The 17,726-nt window shown below is 47.7% G+C and overlaps 3 protein-coding genes across 3 annotated transcripts; 1 reads left to right on the top strand and 2 right to left on the bottom strand.

Annotated features, from left to right (window-relative positions):
• Positions 1–4,655: 4,655 nt before the first annotated feature.
• Positions 4,656–6,126, top strand: BJY04DRAFT_210239 (putative lipase; the record flags this gene model as incomplete). Its single annotated transcript, XM_073714224.1, has 2 exons — positions 4,656–5,851; positions 6,090–6,126. The coding sequence occupies 2 exons, from the start codon at positions 4,656–4,658 to the stop codon at positions 6,124–6,126; spliced, it is 1,233 nt and encodes a 410-aa protein (XP_073566809.1).
• Positions 6,127–8,939: 2,813 nt separating this feature from the next.
• On the bottom strand, positions 8,940–10,278 carry BJY04DRAFT_199095 (class I SAM-dependent methyltransferase). Its single transcript, XM_073712714.1, has one exon. It carries the CDS (start codon positions 9,890–9,892, stop codon positions 9,149–9,151), a length of 744 nt encoding a protein of 247 aa, XP_073566808.1. The 5' UTR covers positions 9,893–10,278; the 3' UTR covers positions 8,940–9,148.
• Positions 10,279–16,753: 6,475 nt separating this feature from the next.
• Positions 16,754–17,725, bottom strand: BJY04DRAFT_222495 (uncharacterized protein; the record flags this gene model as incomplete). Its single annotated transcript, XM_073717393.1, has 1 exon — positions 16,754–17,725. The coding sequence occupies one exon, from the start codon at positions 17,723–17,725 to the stop codon at positions 16,754–16,756; it is 972 nt and encodes a 323-aa protein (XP_073566807.1).
• Position 17,726: the final 1 nt, after the last annotated feature.

Raw genomic sequence — 17,726 nt, 5'->3', positions numbered from 1 at the left:
AAAATAGCTTGGCGCCCGCGGCCTGGGTGCTCCAGAAAGCCAAGTTTGATCCAGTAGGGAGCCATTAGATGAATGACAGATACTAGCAGGCTCAGGCCAGGGCGGGAAACAGGAACAGGTGACGGGAATTCGTTTTGTGGCATCAAGCCTGGTATCAAAACAGCCATTGTCAGCGCCTTTAACGCTTATATAGCTACGGTTGACGCGCTAAGCGGTCTGTACGTCCTATCTATGCCCAATGGAGAAGGAAACATGCTGCCCATGGCTGTCAATTAGACAAAGATACTCGAGCAAAGATCGAAGAAAGGGGGCAAGCAGCAAAGCCTTTTTCAGGCTGAGGTTAAACTTGCCCACCGACCGCTTCACTTAGTTTTCTTGGCTAAAGGTCCTTATATTATTAGAGCAGCTGAGCTGAGCGACTAACCAAGAATCGTTGTTATACCGCAGGGAGGTAGTCCGATAATCCTCCTGCGGCGATGCAACAATCCTATAACGCTGCTCTTCAATCCGGACATACCATTTCCCTCACTCTCGTCAAAAAGGGCAAGGACCGGATAGCCGGATGCTGATACCCCCTGCTGTTACCAGGTGTAATCTGCGCATCGTAGGACTCAACTACCATATATAATATTTCGACAAACCCCTTCAGATCTATTAACGGACTCCGCACCCCGCCGTAACATTGGCCGGGTGGCATTCCCGCACGCGTCCATAAAAGCGTGCAGAGGAGAGGGTCTTCTTATCAACAATAAATATGTATCAACCGGGAATTGATACGGGGTAGGAATCATAGTGGCAATGGAGTGGATCTTGTAACCCTCCGATTGAGTCTTATCCGCACAGTCAGCAAACCATTCAACGTTTATTCGGTAGCTCCTGTGGTTTGGCATGGCAAGACTCGAAGTTTGGTAACAATAACACCCATAATTGCCAACCAGCTTATGATATAGAGTATGAAAGGTCTCGAAAGTCCCATGCTCCAACGGCTTCTCGCCACCACGGGCCCAGGCAGCATTACCTACATATCAATCAACAATAACACAACCTGTCCAGAAAGCTTAGTAACTTTTCTCGAAATCTTCCTGTATTGCGTCCGTACCCACATCCCTGCTTCATCAACCGCTTTGCAGACCCTCTAAATCTGTCTAGCTGGAGGCTCCGCAAGGTCAAAATAAGTTCGGCCGGGGTCGAATGTGCTAGTACCAGTGTCTTTCAGCTCTGTACTTTCCAGATTTAAGCTTCGTTCGTATTACTAATGCCTCACGGACATGTAAATAACACATGGCATCCGCGAACTGATGGGTAGTTGGATTTTCTGGCGTTCCCTAGCACCAATTTCTAGCCACCGTCAAGCGAGTCGATGCCGCCGCTGCTCGGAGGTGTCATCCTCGAAGCCTCTCACAGCAACAGGGGCAAATTCGACGACTCGTATATTTTTATACTCGATTGATGTGTAAGAAGTTTGCTGGGGGGATGGAGTGAAGACAGAAGGGTAGCCAAGGTGCCAATGTCAGGACCTCACCCCCAGAAGTCTTAGAAGTATTGGAAGTCCCGTAGCGCGTAAAATTGCGACCCCATTGCCGACTGGCTTAGATAACGTACGGAACACTGCTAATGGTGGGTTTTCCCGGTCCTGTAGAGATTTCCCACCTTCGCTGATGACTTCGACTTGCTACAGATATTATTGACAACTTTTCCAGAGGGTGAAAATGAAAGTGCGGAGCGAGCTGCGGTTAGGGGCATATGGCTGAAAGGGCCGTGGTGAAGTTTAAGCATCAGAGCGAGCCTGGGGTTAAATCAGGTGGAGAAGAGGGTGGTTTCATAACGACCTTTCTACATGAGTGTTCATTCCAGCCGCACGATTTGAAGAGATGTATAAAAGGTCTCTGAAGATACTTTTATTTTAGTTATTTGGTGCCATCTCCTACTAGTGTCTTATCCTTCTGTCCGACTGCTTCTCATATACATTAATTGTCAATTTAGCACAGGGTTTAGCAAAGGAACAGAAGCTGTTTATGCTTTCTATTGCACATGCTAGTAGTACCAGTGAAAAGTATATTATTGGTCAGTTTCCCGAATGTGTTATATAGGAAGTTACACAGATCCTCTCTGCCCTCGCCCACTTATACTACAACTTACACAAGACCTGCACCATGTAGGCTTGTTTGTCCGTTCTAGATCATATGCTTGAATGACTACAGAATGCATTTCAGTTTCAAATCCAACGTCGTAACCTACAACTTATGCTTACATCTAGGTGGAGCTCCTAGTTTAATCCGTGGCTGTCATCAGCATGACAGCACAGACCAGTAGGGTAACCATGAACGTTCTAGCATAACTAAGTCATTACACCATACCTCCGTCATCCACTAGAAGTGTAAATCCAAGGAGCAATGAAAGCTTTATTAATCATGGTTCCAGCACCTCCCATGGACACGACACCTTTTGTTAGTCTCTATGGTATCCGAGATCTTGCATATCCACTGGAACCGAATAGGTCGAGCTTTTGTGTAGTGAAAGAACCAGACAGGACAAGTACCCCCATCTGAACAGCTAGTGACCAAGGCGGTTTTCACTGGGAATTCTCTGCGCCACCATCGCCTACTTCCAATACTTCCCGTCCCTGTTCGGACCCTGGACGAAGGGCAGCGCATACCTGATCCGCGAGTGGGGCGCATAGCCGACAGATCCCACGACCAGCGTGCAGCGCGCAACAGACAAGACTGGAGACGTGATACTACCGCTCGGAAGGGCAATTGAAGGTCAACATTGCCTTACTAGAGCAGAGCAGCAGAGTGCATCTGTTCACCATTCTCGGCATCAGCAGCTGCCTACACAGCGGCAATACGGGAGTGCTGCCGACGCCTACGAGCTGCTGCTGCGGCAATAGCTGCATTGTCTTTCTTCTCTATAGCAGAAGCTCAAAGGCTGGTGGAGCCAGATCGCGACGTGCGACAGATGCCTATCGCGTCCAGGCACCGTTAAGACCGTCTCGTCGCAGAAGAAACATAGACAGGCGCCTTTGAAGGTGGCTCCGCGACTGAACGGTGGCGAACTTGGATCAGTCGGGTAGGATCATTACTTATCAAGAGAATGGGCGTCAGCATAAGTAAACATTTACTCCGATGCAAGTCCGGCAATTATAAATATTCGAGAGCCATCAGGTGGATTTTTTTTCTTTGATTCTACTTATATATTCCTTCTAGTCCCAATTCTAGTGAAGCTCAAGTAAGATATTACCTAGGTACATAATATCTAGGTTCACTGAATGATGTAGAACAGCTGTCTGGAGAAGCTTGTACTCATCTGTAGGTACTCAAATTTTATTACGAGCTATACAGTCAGCAAGACCTGGAAACAACGACCTCCACACTTACATAGGTGTAGATCAAGATATTTCGCCGCCTGTGATTGAACCGTGATATAAATCCTCGCAGCAAGCGGGTCTTGGGCAAATGATAGGGAATGAATGATGACACCAGTGCTTAAGTAGGTTGACCAAGCGTCTGGTGGTATCTGATCAGAACTCAAGCCCGGCAGGGTGTTTTCTTCCAAATTATCGGCATGTGGCCTGAACAACAACCTTGACACTACGACTCCCTCCTATGGAGACTAGAAGGCATCTGTTTATTGCTTTCTGTGTTGTTTTATAATAATACAAATAACCAAAACAACCTATTTCTGATACAATATAGTACTACCTTAAATAAAAATAGTATTTTCTAATATCTATCTGGTAATTATATGCTGAGAGTGGTTGCCACTTGTGTCAACTCAGTCCAGTACCCAGGTCTAAAGTAGCCACAACGTGAACCATGGTAACTCCAAGAACACCTACCTTCTGTTGCTAGACTCTCACATTTACCTCATTCTTGATCGGACCTCGGGGGTATAGATACCGAATTTCCATCTAGATGAAGGAAAAGGAGATTTTACCACGTTACTCGTCCAGCTGCGTCCACCCAGCGCTCCAGTCGATTTTGTCACGCAAATGTGTAGATATTGCACTCTGATTCTAACTCCGGATCTTGGGCGTCATCTGCTTCCTGGTATCCCGACCTCGAGTCGAGGCGCCACTCCAGGAGTGGGCCCTTCTAGAGACATCACTAATTTTGGTACACAGACCTAGGGTAACCCCAGTAGTCTGTGATACACCCCCCTCCAAGAACAATCGTACAGTCGCAAGAATGGGATGGATGACATCCGGTGCTTCCGTAAAGTAAACATCACCGACGGGTTATTTACTTTAGACGCGCTGCGAAAATACATGACTGCCTAAATGCCTTAGATATCAGACTTTGGAAACGGAGAGAGTTCATGTTTGATCGCTCTTGGAAATTGGATAAACAGCAGAAGGGGGCAAGCCGGACATTCGGGCTGTCTTGATGAACCATGGGACTGGAAAGTTCATGTATAAAGTTTATCCAGATGCACTCCAATTGGTATCTTGCGATACGGGAAGGAAAATCAGAAGGACATTGGTGATATCATGCATCTTGAGCATGACATCAGGTTGAACAAAGTAAGTTCCTAAAATCTCTACCTAAATATCATGATGCTTTGCTGTTCTCTTCGCAATAGAAAGCACCGATACTTTACTCGCCAACACAGGGCTATCAGGTAGACAACCTTATAGAAGATTCTTCTCACACATAATGGCGTCTACTTTTTTTATCTTACTACTTACACTTATTAACGCCTTTCTGTGTGAATGCTCAGACGAACAGGCCCGTTTACCGAGTACTGATGCTTTTTATACACCGGACAATAGTGACTGGGCCGAACTTCCTGCCGGCACTATCCTGAAGCATCGAGAGGTAAAGCTGGGCACCCTAATCCCCAACGCCCCCAGTCAGGCCAAAGCATTCCAACTGCTCTACGTTACCCAAAATGTGACGGAGCTCCCGGCCTACACGGTCACAACCATTATTGTCCCTCCGCGCCCGAATTACAACAGACTGCTCTCGTTCCAAATTGCGTACGACGCTCCTGACATTGACTGCTCCCCCTCCTATGGCCTCCAGTTTGGCGCCGAGGGAAACGCCGTCGTTTGGAATATGCCCCAGCGTCTTTCCGTTCTTCCATTTCTCATGAGGGGTCCCATACTCAATATCCCGGACTACGAAGGCACCAACGCTGCCTTTACTGTCGGCCCTCAGACAGCCTTCCAGACATTAGACTCTATCCGCGCAGCGCTTAAATCGACCGATATAACAGGCCTTGACAAGAACGCTGACACGGTCATGTACGGCTACTCGGGCGGCGGGTTCGCAACAGAGTGGGCGTCGGAGTTCCACGCTACATACGCACCGGATCTCCGCATTATCGGCGCTGTGGTTGGTGGCCCCCCGCCGAATATCACCAAAACGTACCTTTCCATTGAGGGGGGCGAGATGTCGGCCATAAACGCCTACGCCGTCCTCGGTGTGATGAATGCGTTCCCCAACGTGTCGGATTACCTTCATGAGCATCTTCTCCCCCAGCACAAGCGTACCTTTCTTAACTCGCAACACCGATGTCACCCTAAGAACTGCAAGCCGCCGCTGTTGAAGGGGATCAAGATCTCAGACTTCTTCGACAACGGGAATAAGTTCTTGAACGTATTCGAAGATGTCCTCAACATAAATGGGGTCATGGGGCGGCGCGAGGCGCCCAAGTTCCCACTCTTTGTCTATAAAGGATTGAACGATAACATTACCGTCGATAATGAAGATGTGGATGCCTTGGTCGAGTCTTTCTGTACGAAAGGAACAAAAGTCCGGTATTACAGATACGAGGATTTGGGGCATGCTGATGCCCTTGTTGCCGGGATGGTTCCAGCATGGAACTGGATCTCAGGCATTTTCAACGGGTGGATCAAGCCCAAAAAATGTTTCACGTGGACGTCCAAGCCAGGCGAGAAGGAGCCTGAGGAGGATTACCTGGGAATAGTCAGGGAAGAATTGTGAATTCGATCTCGGGCCTGTCTCTCTTGTGTCTTCATGCATGGAGCAATCAAGAGATCTAAGAGGACAAAAAAGCAAGCATGAAAATACCTGTATCTGATTCCGCTTATTACATATCGCTCGTTGTTACGATGTTTAAATTAGTATACTTTATGTGAGGAAAAAGGGACTAGCTATTTAAATCCACTGCTTCATCAGACATGTAATAACATTTCACATGGCGCATTTCCGGAAGGAGTGTACCCCGAAAGTGAACTCGCGGGTATGTTATGGAGAGGCACTTGTGTATGTAATTCCGGGAAGCGGGAATCGGCGTACCTGGTAGGATTGTATCGTGTGAGGAATCAATATCAATGCCAACGGCGGTCGTTAGCGCCTCCCGAGCAAATCGCATAAAACCGTCTGGTACTACTACTACTAGCAAATATGCTTCAAGCACACAGAGATTTGTTTGAAGAATGGCGCTGCACCTACAGTGGTGCCAAGGTGAGGCCGAGAACCCCTACTGGGTTTGGGCATGTGATGGCTCTAGACAAGCCCGTAAATCAACATTTAGGCAGGAAGAAGCAGATCCTTATTGTCTTTAGTAAATTATCCGCGTGGCCGGTTCACCCGGGACCAGTTCGTATACTAAATCACCGTTCGAGGCCATATTAGACCATCGCAGTCTCCACCTGCCAGTGTAGGCGTCATCTACGCGCCCCGTCATGAATGAGGCATGGCCTAGAGCCTCTGCTCTTTCAGCATACAGTGCCATAGTATATATCGGCTACAGAGAAGGGCTTAAATAGAGTCTCTCATAAGATCCATCCCAAGGCAAGATGTGTCAAATCCGGTCTTTCGCCGTCAAACTCGCCTCGCATGTCGACGTGTTCTCGCAAGAGCTAGCCGCCTAACGATATGAGATGTCAAGTCTAACAGGTCAGAATAGCCCGCTGGACTATCCGCTTCTAACACCGGAGGGCGCCGCTGCGAGAGATGCGGTCGTGTCTGCGGCACACGAAATCATAATGCTATCTACGGCGCCAATTCACAACCTAGCGCGATTCGGTGAATCGATGAGTTGCAGGCCTGAAAGCACTGAAATAGAAGACTCGATATAGAGATCGTTTATATCATACCTAGACCATTCTGTCCGGAGTAGTTGGTGCGCTGATCGAGCGCCGAATTCCCTCAACAATCCCAGTCGGCCAGTGATGTTCCTATGATGAACTCGCCGCAGCAGCAGGGGTATCAGAGGCTCTCCTGAGGCGGCTAATTCGACTCGCTATTGTCGGAGGCTTTCTAGACGAACACAATGGCCTGGTGACGCATAACGCGGTCTCATCCATCTTGTCCAGGCTTTTGATTGGGCGAAATTAGGCATCTTGATCGATGTATGTTCCAGGTCCTTCGAATATAAAAAAATTGAACTGGCCGTTGTATAGAGGTATCAAAGAGGTGAAGAATGAAGGTCTGATTTTTCCAAATCTATAGAGAATTGAGGCCGTATTTATCCCTCAGGATCTTGAGCTGGGGAATCTGCACTGGGTCTATATAGGAAAGAGCTGTTGATTCCAAATAACTGCATGAATCTCCTCCAATCGCTGTTCCTGAATTGACCAGGTAGGCGCTGATCATTTCATCGTGAATGGAACAGGGATCTGCCTAGCTTATAGGGTAAATGTTTGGAAAGCAAAGCTTACCTGTAAAACCCACAATCTAGGTCGACGGCTCCCGCGGGCCAGCCGCCTAGTCCATCATGACTAAATTCCTATATATCAAGTGTACAGTGCAGGAAACCAAAGAGGCGATCGCGAATGCACCTGCAGAGTCCGCCATTTGATTCATGCAGCACAACTTTTTTTAACCCCAAGCCCTTACGCGCCGACGCATTCCTTTACCGTCTCATCTTCCACGACTCCTCGGATGGAGATGCGAAGCGAATTCTCTCGGCCTCTCGGCGCTTGATGGCGCACTCACCCCTGGAAACCGTCTAATGGTTATGGATATTGTTCTGCCGGTTGGGGATGAGGTGTCGGCGATTGTAAAGCACCGGCTTCGAATCCACGACGTTCGGATGTTTACCTTGGTCGCTGGGAAGGAGCGCACATTACAGGAATCTTGGGACCTAGTGAGCGTTTCTTTGCCCAGGATAAAGTGTGATGGATGTCGTCTTCCTGAGGGGAGTAGTTTTAATTTGATTATTTGGGTAATTTTACAGCATGTCGTATGAAACCTCGTGTGGAGATTGGGTTTGGGCTAGCATCTAGGAAGATCAGAAAAGTGGATTGTACATCCATAACCTAGATTTAACACAGAGGAAAGAGCGTATATAGTCTATAGGCGTTCCTACGCAATGCACTATAATAGCAAACAGAGGAGCAGTCAAGTGGCGCACCGTGTTAACGGTATTGATGGAGGTGACTCTACCTGATTTCTAAGTATACACTCTGGGCGCAGCAAGAAAAATACATGAGGACTCCGTACTGGCATTTTCATCCAAAGCATTGCCCCGAAGCAGAAGCTTTTTCCATGGTCTGTGGATGGAGGGCTATCCTGGGCGCCTTCGCCCTACTCTGAGGTCGTGTGGGTAATCATAGTAGGTATTCGTGACTTGGAAGTCTGAAAACCTGACCCTAAGTAAAAGTGATGATGTGGATGAACCCATATGAGCCAGGCCACTCATCTCGGTTTTTCATAGGGGCAACATTAGAGTAAAGCAAACGCCTGCTTTGGCTGAATGATATTGAAATGATGAATCAAGTGTTGATGCCGCCGTACTGGAGCTCCTTTCTGCGTGCGTCAAGCATTTGGGCTAATCCCAGGAACCTGCGGCCCACTAGGGCTGGATTAGGTATGGTAGATGTTTATTAGTTATTGACTAGTATTTACTTATTTTGTTACAAAAAGTTAAAGCTTTACATAAGCTATATGTTTAGTCTTGATGTTCCGCGAGTCTAGCTTGGGTCCTCATTCGTATATTTATCCACGAGGTACCCTTGATCGAAGGGTGTTGTTTGAGGGTCATCGCTCAATATGTATTTTTGAATCACAGATTCTGTGGTAGGTGACACGGTGTCCCATAGCACGCGACGCATACCGATCAACCAGCCTGCTGAACAGTCCAATATAGATGAGGATGTATCTGAGATCACACCAAACTCTAAGAAAATGCGCGTCCGCGGATGAATACATCATCAGAGAGGGGTACCATCTAAGGTTCAAACATCATCCCAAGCTCCACCGCCACGGCAAGTAAAGGCCCAGAAATGCGGATATTCCACAAAACGTGGAAATTCAATAGAAGGATCCTCAGGGTCAACCGGCGGCATCCACTCCAGATCGCGAATACCCGCCCTCTGCGCACTTCTCTCACAGATGCCGCGCTCTAGCATGTACGACTCAAACGAGAACTCCGGAAAAGAATGGACACGAACATCAAGCTTCAAGCCACCAACGACCCGTTCGAGCTGCTTTAAACTGATTCCGAACGTCGGCTTGGATGGAAGGCCAGTTTCTAGCATCCCCAAATTGACTGTAATCCCGACACAGCGACCCCCGGGTTTCAGGCTCCGCGCAATATTAGTCCACATGTTAAACATTTCCTCTTCATTGCGCGCATAATCAAGGAACCAGGAAGCGAGCACTAGGTCGAATTTGCCAACATCCAGGCCTGGCTTGGCACAGTCCGTAACGCGGAAGTCGACGCGGCCCTCGCATGCCCTTGCACACTCCCGGCGCGCCTCGTCCACCATGGCTTGCGAAATATCAACCCCGACCACGGTTTTGGCTCCCCATTCGATGAGCTTCCGTGTGTAGCGCCCCGTTCCGCAGGCTAGGTCGAGCACCTCGAGGCCGTGGACGTCTCCGACGTGGGCGCGTACTGCCGCGAGCTCGAGGGTGCGTATCGGTAGCTGTTCGACTGTGTTATACTCCGCACCGAGCGCGTCGTATTGCGTTGCCATGGTGTAGTGTTTTGGATGGGTGAATGGAAAGTATGGGTTGAGTTTGGAAACTGCTCGGGTTGGGTTTCGGCTCTAGCGGCTGTGGTACTGGTGTAACGGACGGCGCGACCGGGGACCGGATGTAGAAAGGATGGTTCGATGAATATGGCCCTTCTTGATCTATTGCGGTATAAAATGCTAGATTATTGCAATCGACGGTTGCTCATCGCAACGAGATGACTTTTGATGGTGTGCCCTCGCTCATTATGGCGTCACTCATGGAGGAAAGGGTCGGAGAACTATGCAGAAAACTGGTGGGGAAACCTTTAACGGGGAAGATGCTATTCGGCCTTAGTTTTGAGTTTTCGAACGCGGAGAACCACTACCTGGAGGTAACATGATCTAGGTCTCTCAAACCTGGAGCAGGACTAAGGGGAGAAACCTTTTCTCAATGGGCTAGCAATGTCGGATCACATGACAAAAGGACCCGGACTAAACCAAAAACATAGCACTACCTGTTTGGTTTGCGTTTCAACCAATGCTCATTTTCCTGCCTTTGAAATCCTGTCCCCAGTCTAGTCTATCGTCTCGAATTCAACAATCCAATCTATCGATACAAATAGACTGGTCATCGTTGCGGCCCTGGGATTTAGCAAGCTTCGACCGCGCCCAATATGCCACCCATACTTGAAGAAAACAAACGGAATGAACGCAAGATGAGTTGCCAAATCGCCAGGATAAGTCCCGCAAACTGACTGCCCACATCATGGAAGAACTGCGACGCGAACAAGGGCGCAACAGCACCAACAGTGTTCCTTAATAGTCCTTGACCAAGATTGAATGAAAGAGAAGCGTTCAGGTCTACTACACTGCCAGAAAGTATGATATCTATGGTCTGGACGTGCTTACCCAAGACTACATCATGACTCTGGGTGAATATCTGTTATTTATTCAGATCCTATAAGGAGCTAGCCTAATATATTCAAAACTACTAGAAGATAAGGAATAGTTTTATAATTATCTATACTCTAAACCATCCAGCAGCTTTACAAAGGATAAAATAGTACTCTAGCTAAATAAATTTATAAAATTCTGGTTAATCTAGTAGGATAAGCACTTACTACACTTACTTCTACTTACCTAAAATTATTGTATAACCGGGCCAGGTATCTGAGGCTTTTTCACCACCCTATCCCTCCATCGTATTACTATCCTTCCGCGGCCGCAACCAACAATAACAAGTACACCCTATAATCAACAGCAACCCCCCTCCAAGCCCCAACGCCAAGCCTAGGCCTAAAAACAACCCCATAATCTCGCAGCGGATTATCGTTGTACTCCGACGAACTGTTGAACAAGCCTCAGCCAAAATCACTCGGAAGAGCATACTTTCTCCAGCTCTCGGCTAGGTAGTGTATTGTTTCGTAGGGCGTCAGTGTTGGGGGCGCGGGGGTGAGTATTGCGCGGTCGGACGCGTGCCGGCTGATGTGCCATGGATGATGGAGGTGGAGGATGTGGCCTGTACCTGGCGGTTTGGGCGTAGGAGTGAGGCCTGAACAGGGGTTAGAGAAGCCGGGGGTGGAGAGGGGGTAGTTATTTGAGTGGTACAGGGTGTGGTCACTGTCCCGTGACAAAAGGAGGAAGGTTAGTTTGGTGTGTTTGAATTAGATTTTCCGTGGGTAGTGGTCGGTATTGTATTTTATTCTTGACGTGGTAACAGGCTGTAGGGCGCTTGTGCGTGACCCAGATTATCATATAAATATTCAGATAGAGGGACAGGCTACCAGAATGAAAACGTGGTGGACAAGAAGACAGACTCACCCCGCGCAGCAGTAGGCGGTTGTCACGATCTCGCCATGCTGGGTGGCTGTTCCAATCTCAAAGGTAGCCCACCCAGAGGGACAGACAGCTAAGCTAATTGAGACTTGGCTTTCGGCGATTACAGCGTCCCAGCCTGATGGTTGGCAGCTGGAAAATCCGGGAGAGCAGGATCGGAGATAAGGTAGCGCTCCGTGCTTGTGGTTCCGTATGTAAAATATGTTAGTGTTCGTGCTTCGTTTACTATACAATCGTTGGGCTGAGAGAATGGGGTTGTGAGGAAGAGGAGCGATGTGGCTGTTGGTGCTATCGTGGCTATGGGAGTGGTGAGTCACATTCTTCTGGATCTATGCTGCAGGGAAGGTTGAGTCAAGGCTCTGGGGTGTTATTTCTATTTATTCTGCGAATAGATGTTAGCCCTGGATCCAGAGATAACCCAGTATTGCAAAGGGCTTGTCTGGCGCAGTCGTTAGAGATGCAACGTGATAAGGTCCTCTTATCTCTAATGCCAGAAAACAAGGCCCGATAATCGTCAACCTATCTTGCACCAGCATGGTACTTATTACGAATCGTTCAGCGAATATGCTGCAGATACCAATCATACTTTGTAGGGCGACTTGGAAGTATCCGCAGGTTCCTAGGCCTGGAAAATTAGGTACGTTCACAAGTTTTCCGCTCTTGTTGAAAGAGAAAAGCGAGAAACTTTACACATATAGCTACAGATTATTCGTCAATCGTCATTGCTCAACTAAACGCGTACGAGCCCAGGGTATCTCAGGATCCAAACCACGTAGGTCAGGTACACAAATCCCTGAATGATCGGGTGATCTTAAAAGTCACATTAAGCTTCACGGACAATGACAGCTCCTACCTTGAGATGTTGGTCCGAAGCCTACACCAATACCATAATCATAGTCTCCCCATCACCCATAGCGCCTCTCGCGGTTGGTTCTGGGATATACAGCCAACGCAATCGATCCAGTCTCCAACAGCAAAAATTAGAGATAAAAAGTATATTACCTGCTCAGAGACAATGAACACCTTAACATGGCACACGGACTGCAGCTATGAAGTTAATCCTCCGCGTTCTTTTCATTCTCCACGTCCTCCAAGATGATTAGTATAGCGGGGGCGTACTCTCTGTGCTCCAGGTCAGTAGTCTTCTGTCCCGCCTTACAACCACAATAAAAGAAGCATTTTCAGCACCTATATACAAAATCTAGGTTCCGCCGGAGTTCATTAAACGAAACGACAACATGTAAATGATCAGGAACTTGCTGTGATTAGGATTGCAGCCTTACTTGTGTCTGAACCGCGGGCGGCTATAATAATTTGGGCGGTTTAACATTAACCTCCGCGGTAAAATTATTATTAGGAAGCAAGGTGGCCCCGATGACTCTCACGCTCTTGAAAGTGCCCGGGACTAAGAGGTTATCAGCATAATTGCATACCTTGGCCCTTGATGTAACAGGAATATCACAGAGGTAACGAGCTATTATAGCTAATCAGAGGACCCTGCGTGATTACCTTATAGTATTCTCTGATGGTGTGTTATTATTCTTACTTACATCCTCCCTAACAAGGTAAGACTTATAAATACTGTATAGCTCCCTGTAATATCTATTTTATATACTGAGGCTGTGCCTTTTCTCAGTGCCTTAAATAGCTATAGTCTGCTGGCTGCAGATATTAGCACGGATTAGTATGGAGGGCAGTTAGGATACTTAGGTATCAAGTATAATATAGGCCTATTACTAGAAAGCTTAGTTGCTTACCTTATCAATATCATGGAAAGTTTAAATGTAGCTATAGAGTTATAATATTATAGGGATTATTAATAAAGATTCTGATAATAAGGCTGTTATTGGGAACTATTATAATACTCTGGGCACTAGTGCGAGTGAACTGGACAGTAGCTCTACAACTTTTAATAAAGTAATCCGCAGCTTTAGTATTATGATAAAGGGAGGCTGGAAGCTACTTTAAACTATCATGTTTATAAGCTAGGGTAGGCATGGGGCCAGCACATGGGGATCTAGTTTCTGGGTAAAGTATTACCTCCCTTAGCTTCCCCATGCAAGTGTTGCATTCCTAGAAGTTAAGACTGCAGGAACTGGAACACAGTTCTTTACTAAAGCAAGTCCCCTGTTATACACCGTCCTTCATCATACAACTAGGCAAGTTGTCTCCCCAGATCAGACACAGCCAGGCCAAAGGGTGCGAGATGGATGGGATAGCAGACTAAAACACAAGCCAGTGAAGACAGTACATACTACCTCCTAATAGCATAGCATTGATAAGCTTTGGGTTCGCGCCAGCTGATACAGACCCCATGTTCCACTGGTACTCTGACTACAATACCATGGAATGGGTAGACCAATATGGCGATCTACCCTGGGGAACCATGGTGTAAGCACCTAGATGTGGGCCCTAGCTGCAGCCTGGCTAGCTGACCATCCCATAATCCCCTTCGATGCCACCGCATACGCCGTGGCGCTCGATGGCTACCTCAAAGGTCTGAGGCAAGAGACTGGAGGCCCAGAAGAACGTCCACAAGCTTTCCAGGTCATGCCCTCGCCACACTCACTCCACCTCGGGCCACTGAGCGATGCCATCTCGCGCCTCATAGTGGCTGCCACGGCGTTTGACACAGCCGCGCAGGCATTGCGAGAACACCTCAATTCTCACAGTGGTACATCCGAGCACATCCAAAATTGCAACGGCGACCAATCGAGCCAGATCGCAAGAGTAAATAATAGATACAAATTTTTCGACCGCCAATTCGTCTACAGGGCCAATGCACCCGGGGCTGCCCCCCGGCACGTCATATACTCCCCGAGCTTACGTTGGCAATAAGGCGAAACGACTGATGTGAGGCTGAGGTTAGTACTGAACTCCATGTCTCCCTAGTACCCCGAGAAGATATTTGACTAGATTCACGCATGCGTTTCGCTGTTATTGGCGGTAGATATGGCAAGAGATTATTACCGCCGAGGTTGAGCAAGCAGCGCGATTTTTAGAGTCATAGCCTTTAGTTTACTCTTGAAGAGGCTCATTCTTGATCTACCAGAGGCTTGTTTATGGGAGCCGTCTATACTAAGAATCGACTTCTAATCAAAGAGAATTTAGCTCCGCAGCGATTGCTTGCCTGTGACTTATCCCTTAAAAGTTAGTTAGTTATTGGCCAACTTGTGGAGAGGGAACAACCATTAGCTGCACCAATCAAACTTGCTTGAATTTGGAGTTTCTGGGGAGCAGAGAAACAATATCAAGGGGTGACACTAGTTTGTAATCGAGTGTACGAAATACTCCAGATCAAGGTCTGTCTTCATCCCCGGCATTCTATTGCCCCCCTTAGACTCCCCACCATATGCCTCAGCAAACACCGACAGAAGAAGCCCATTCTGGCTTCCAGATCGATAATGCCTCTGCTGTGATTTTCCCGCGCTTCCGCTCCATACCTCCATGCTCATACCAGCTAACCCTCACTTCTTATTGGGCGCAATCACGTTCACCCTTTATACTTATTCGCCGCCAAGCTAGGGAATGGGAAAGCAAAAGTGGCGACTTCTTCACCAAGACAGAAGCCGACATCACATAAGACGAGATCCGTAACTTCGCAGACATCAGCGTAAACGGACGGCAGGTAGATAAGTCCCTCTGCAACCTAGATTACATATACATACGAACCCAAGGATTAAAGATAAAAAAGAATCATGAAGCTAGTATATAATGTTGCGATGTCCGATGGGGTGCAGATAGGCAGGTATCACGTTTGATCTGCTCTTTCTGCAAATGGATACAGGAATTCCGCTCCTGGCTCGTCCATAGACAATAGCCTCAATGATGAGTAGGAGCAAGTCAGAGGGCTTGTTTACAGTCACCCTTTCGCCGATCTGGCTTAATAATCATATTCTTCCTCCTCGCACACTCACTTGTCTATTGATTCCGTTTTCCTGTACTGTCTATATACAGTAAACTATATGGTCCTGAGAAGAAGGAAGAACTGAAAGAGCTATGCGTCGAGCGCATTTGCTGAATTTGGCTGTAAAGCGAAGGAGGAGGAAGTTCTTAACGAATGAGGCTTGACAATAAGGATGGCATGCCCAAAGATATCTTGACTACGGTACGACTCTGCTGACCATGCGGACGCTGAGCTACATAGCGACTTCTCGAAATGTCCAGGTGAGGTCTCGTGCATTACTCCCTGACACTTGCTACAACAGATGAATATTATCATTACTGTTAGCGCTAATAATCTTACCTAGGACCTTCCAGTCCAGTTAAGGGACACAGATTATCTGGTCCAACACAACAGGCTGTTGCGCTACAATATTCCCAGACTTACTAAGGCTGTCACCTAGTACAATTCAATAATCCATAGATTAAGTGTAGCCCATTGCTCTTTGACCGTCCCCGATGTCAGAAACTGTTGGTAAATTCCACCTGCAAGTGCTGTCCTAAGCAGAATCATCATTGCCCGGATGCTCTGGAGATAACTGCTCGAAGTTCCTTTGGGTGGCCTTTAGCACCATACTCTTCAGCAGCAGCAGGATTTCTTAAGCGTCTATAATTTTTCTTTTTGTTGTTCTGAAGTGCAGCGGCAAGGGCCTTGGATTATTCCTTTGCATTCGTGCGAGTGTCGTGAGCCAACAGCAGCCGCACCATTTTCAACCGGGCATGCTCTGACGCACGCTGAAGGGCGGATGTTGCCTTCGCGCCACGATCTAGGAGTAGTTCTACTTCCTCCACGTGACCTAGACGGGACGCAAGACAGAGAGCTTTATTTGCGACTCGTTTGGAGATAATTGAGGGTTCCCAAGTCAGAAATAACTCCAGCGCTTCTAATCTAGCATCAGTGGCTAGTTCACAGAAGGAATCGTCGAGTTCCTTAGCTCCACCTTCGAGTAGAAGCTGTAAAACCCTCATGTCGCCGGTCTTAGCTGCATCATAAAGGGGACCGCAAGATGTACTTGGATTGCTCAGAGCCCCTTGCTCAATTAAAAGCTGACTGCGGAGGCATGTCGCTGCTGACATGCGCGCCGCAAGCCCTGAACCAGCAAATCAGTGCTGGGGTGTGTTTTCTCGCAAAAAAGCCTGATTAATTTCCGGATTGCCATTTTCGCAGACATCCAAAAAGCATTCAGCAATATCGGCTGTCAAATTATGATCCCCAGGGACGAATCCTCGCAGTAGAGCTGGAACAACATATTTGAACTCTAGTCTAGACAAATAAGTTATTGGGCCGCATGTGTGAGACTGGTAGAAACTTGTTCCGTATACCCCCATATACACGTGAGACCAGAGGGACAAGGGAGACTGAACATCACGAAGTGCGGCGATGATCGATTTCTGTATGGATCCCTGGTCCTGGACCTGAAAAGCATGTCTGGCCCAGTTATAGGTTGCGTAATTCGCGAGGGGACATTCTTTTTGAATTCTGGCCGTGATCTCTGTTGAAAGCTCTCTTCGTTTCTGTCCACCGTGGCTGTTCAATTCTAGGGACTCGCATTTGGAGATGTAAGCCTCCACTTCAGATTGATAGGAATAGCCAAGGTAGCACATATATTCCAGACAAGTCTTTGCAATCGCCATTGTTGCTGCGGTCCTCTCCAGGCCTGCTCGGAGGACTGCGACTGGGACACGTCCCGAAAGAAGGTATTCTCTAACAGATAAATGCGCTATCTGGAGTTCTTTAGCCATGATAAGTTCTTTTTGTACCGGTGGATCAATGGCTACTCCGGTTTGAGCTGTATTGCTCCACGAGGAATCGTCCGAATCATAGTCCGAGTCCGAGGCCCATGGTGGAAGAGACTCGTGCGTTATCCTAGTGATAGAAATCAAACCTGGACAAATCGTAGCAATCTCTTCGGGGTCGGGCATCCTAAGGTCTGGATCAAAAGCCGGGTTGCTACCGATGTCGACCAGTATTGCGTCCATAGCCTCTTCAATAGTCAGTGGCCATACCGAATAAAGTAAAAGTTGTAGCAGCCGTAATGCATCAGGTTGGTGGACCTTGTGAATCTTGCGTAACATT

The sequence above is a fragment of the Aspergillus karnatakaensis genome (assembly GCF_047715665.1).
Source record: "Aspergillus karnatakaensis strain CBS 102800 unplaced genomic scaffold BJY04scaffold_60, whole genome shotgun sequence".
In the NCBI taxonomy this organism is placed as follows: domain Eukaryota; kingdom Fungi; phylum Ascomycota; class Eurotiomycetes; order Eurotiales; family Aspergillaceae; genus Aspergillus; species Aspergillus karnatakaensis.
This window is presented reverse-complemented; position numbering and strand designations above follow the sequence as displayed.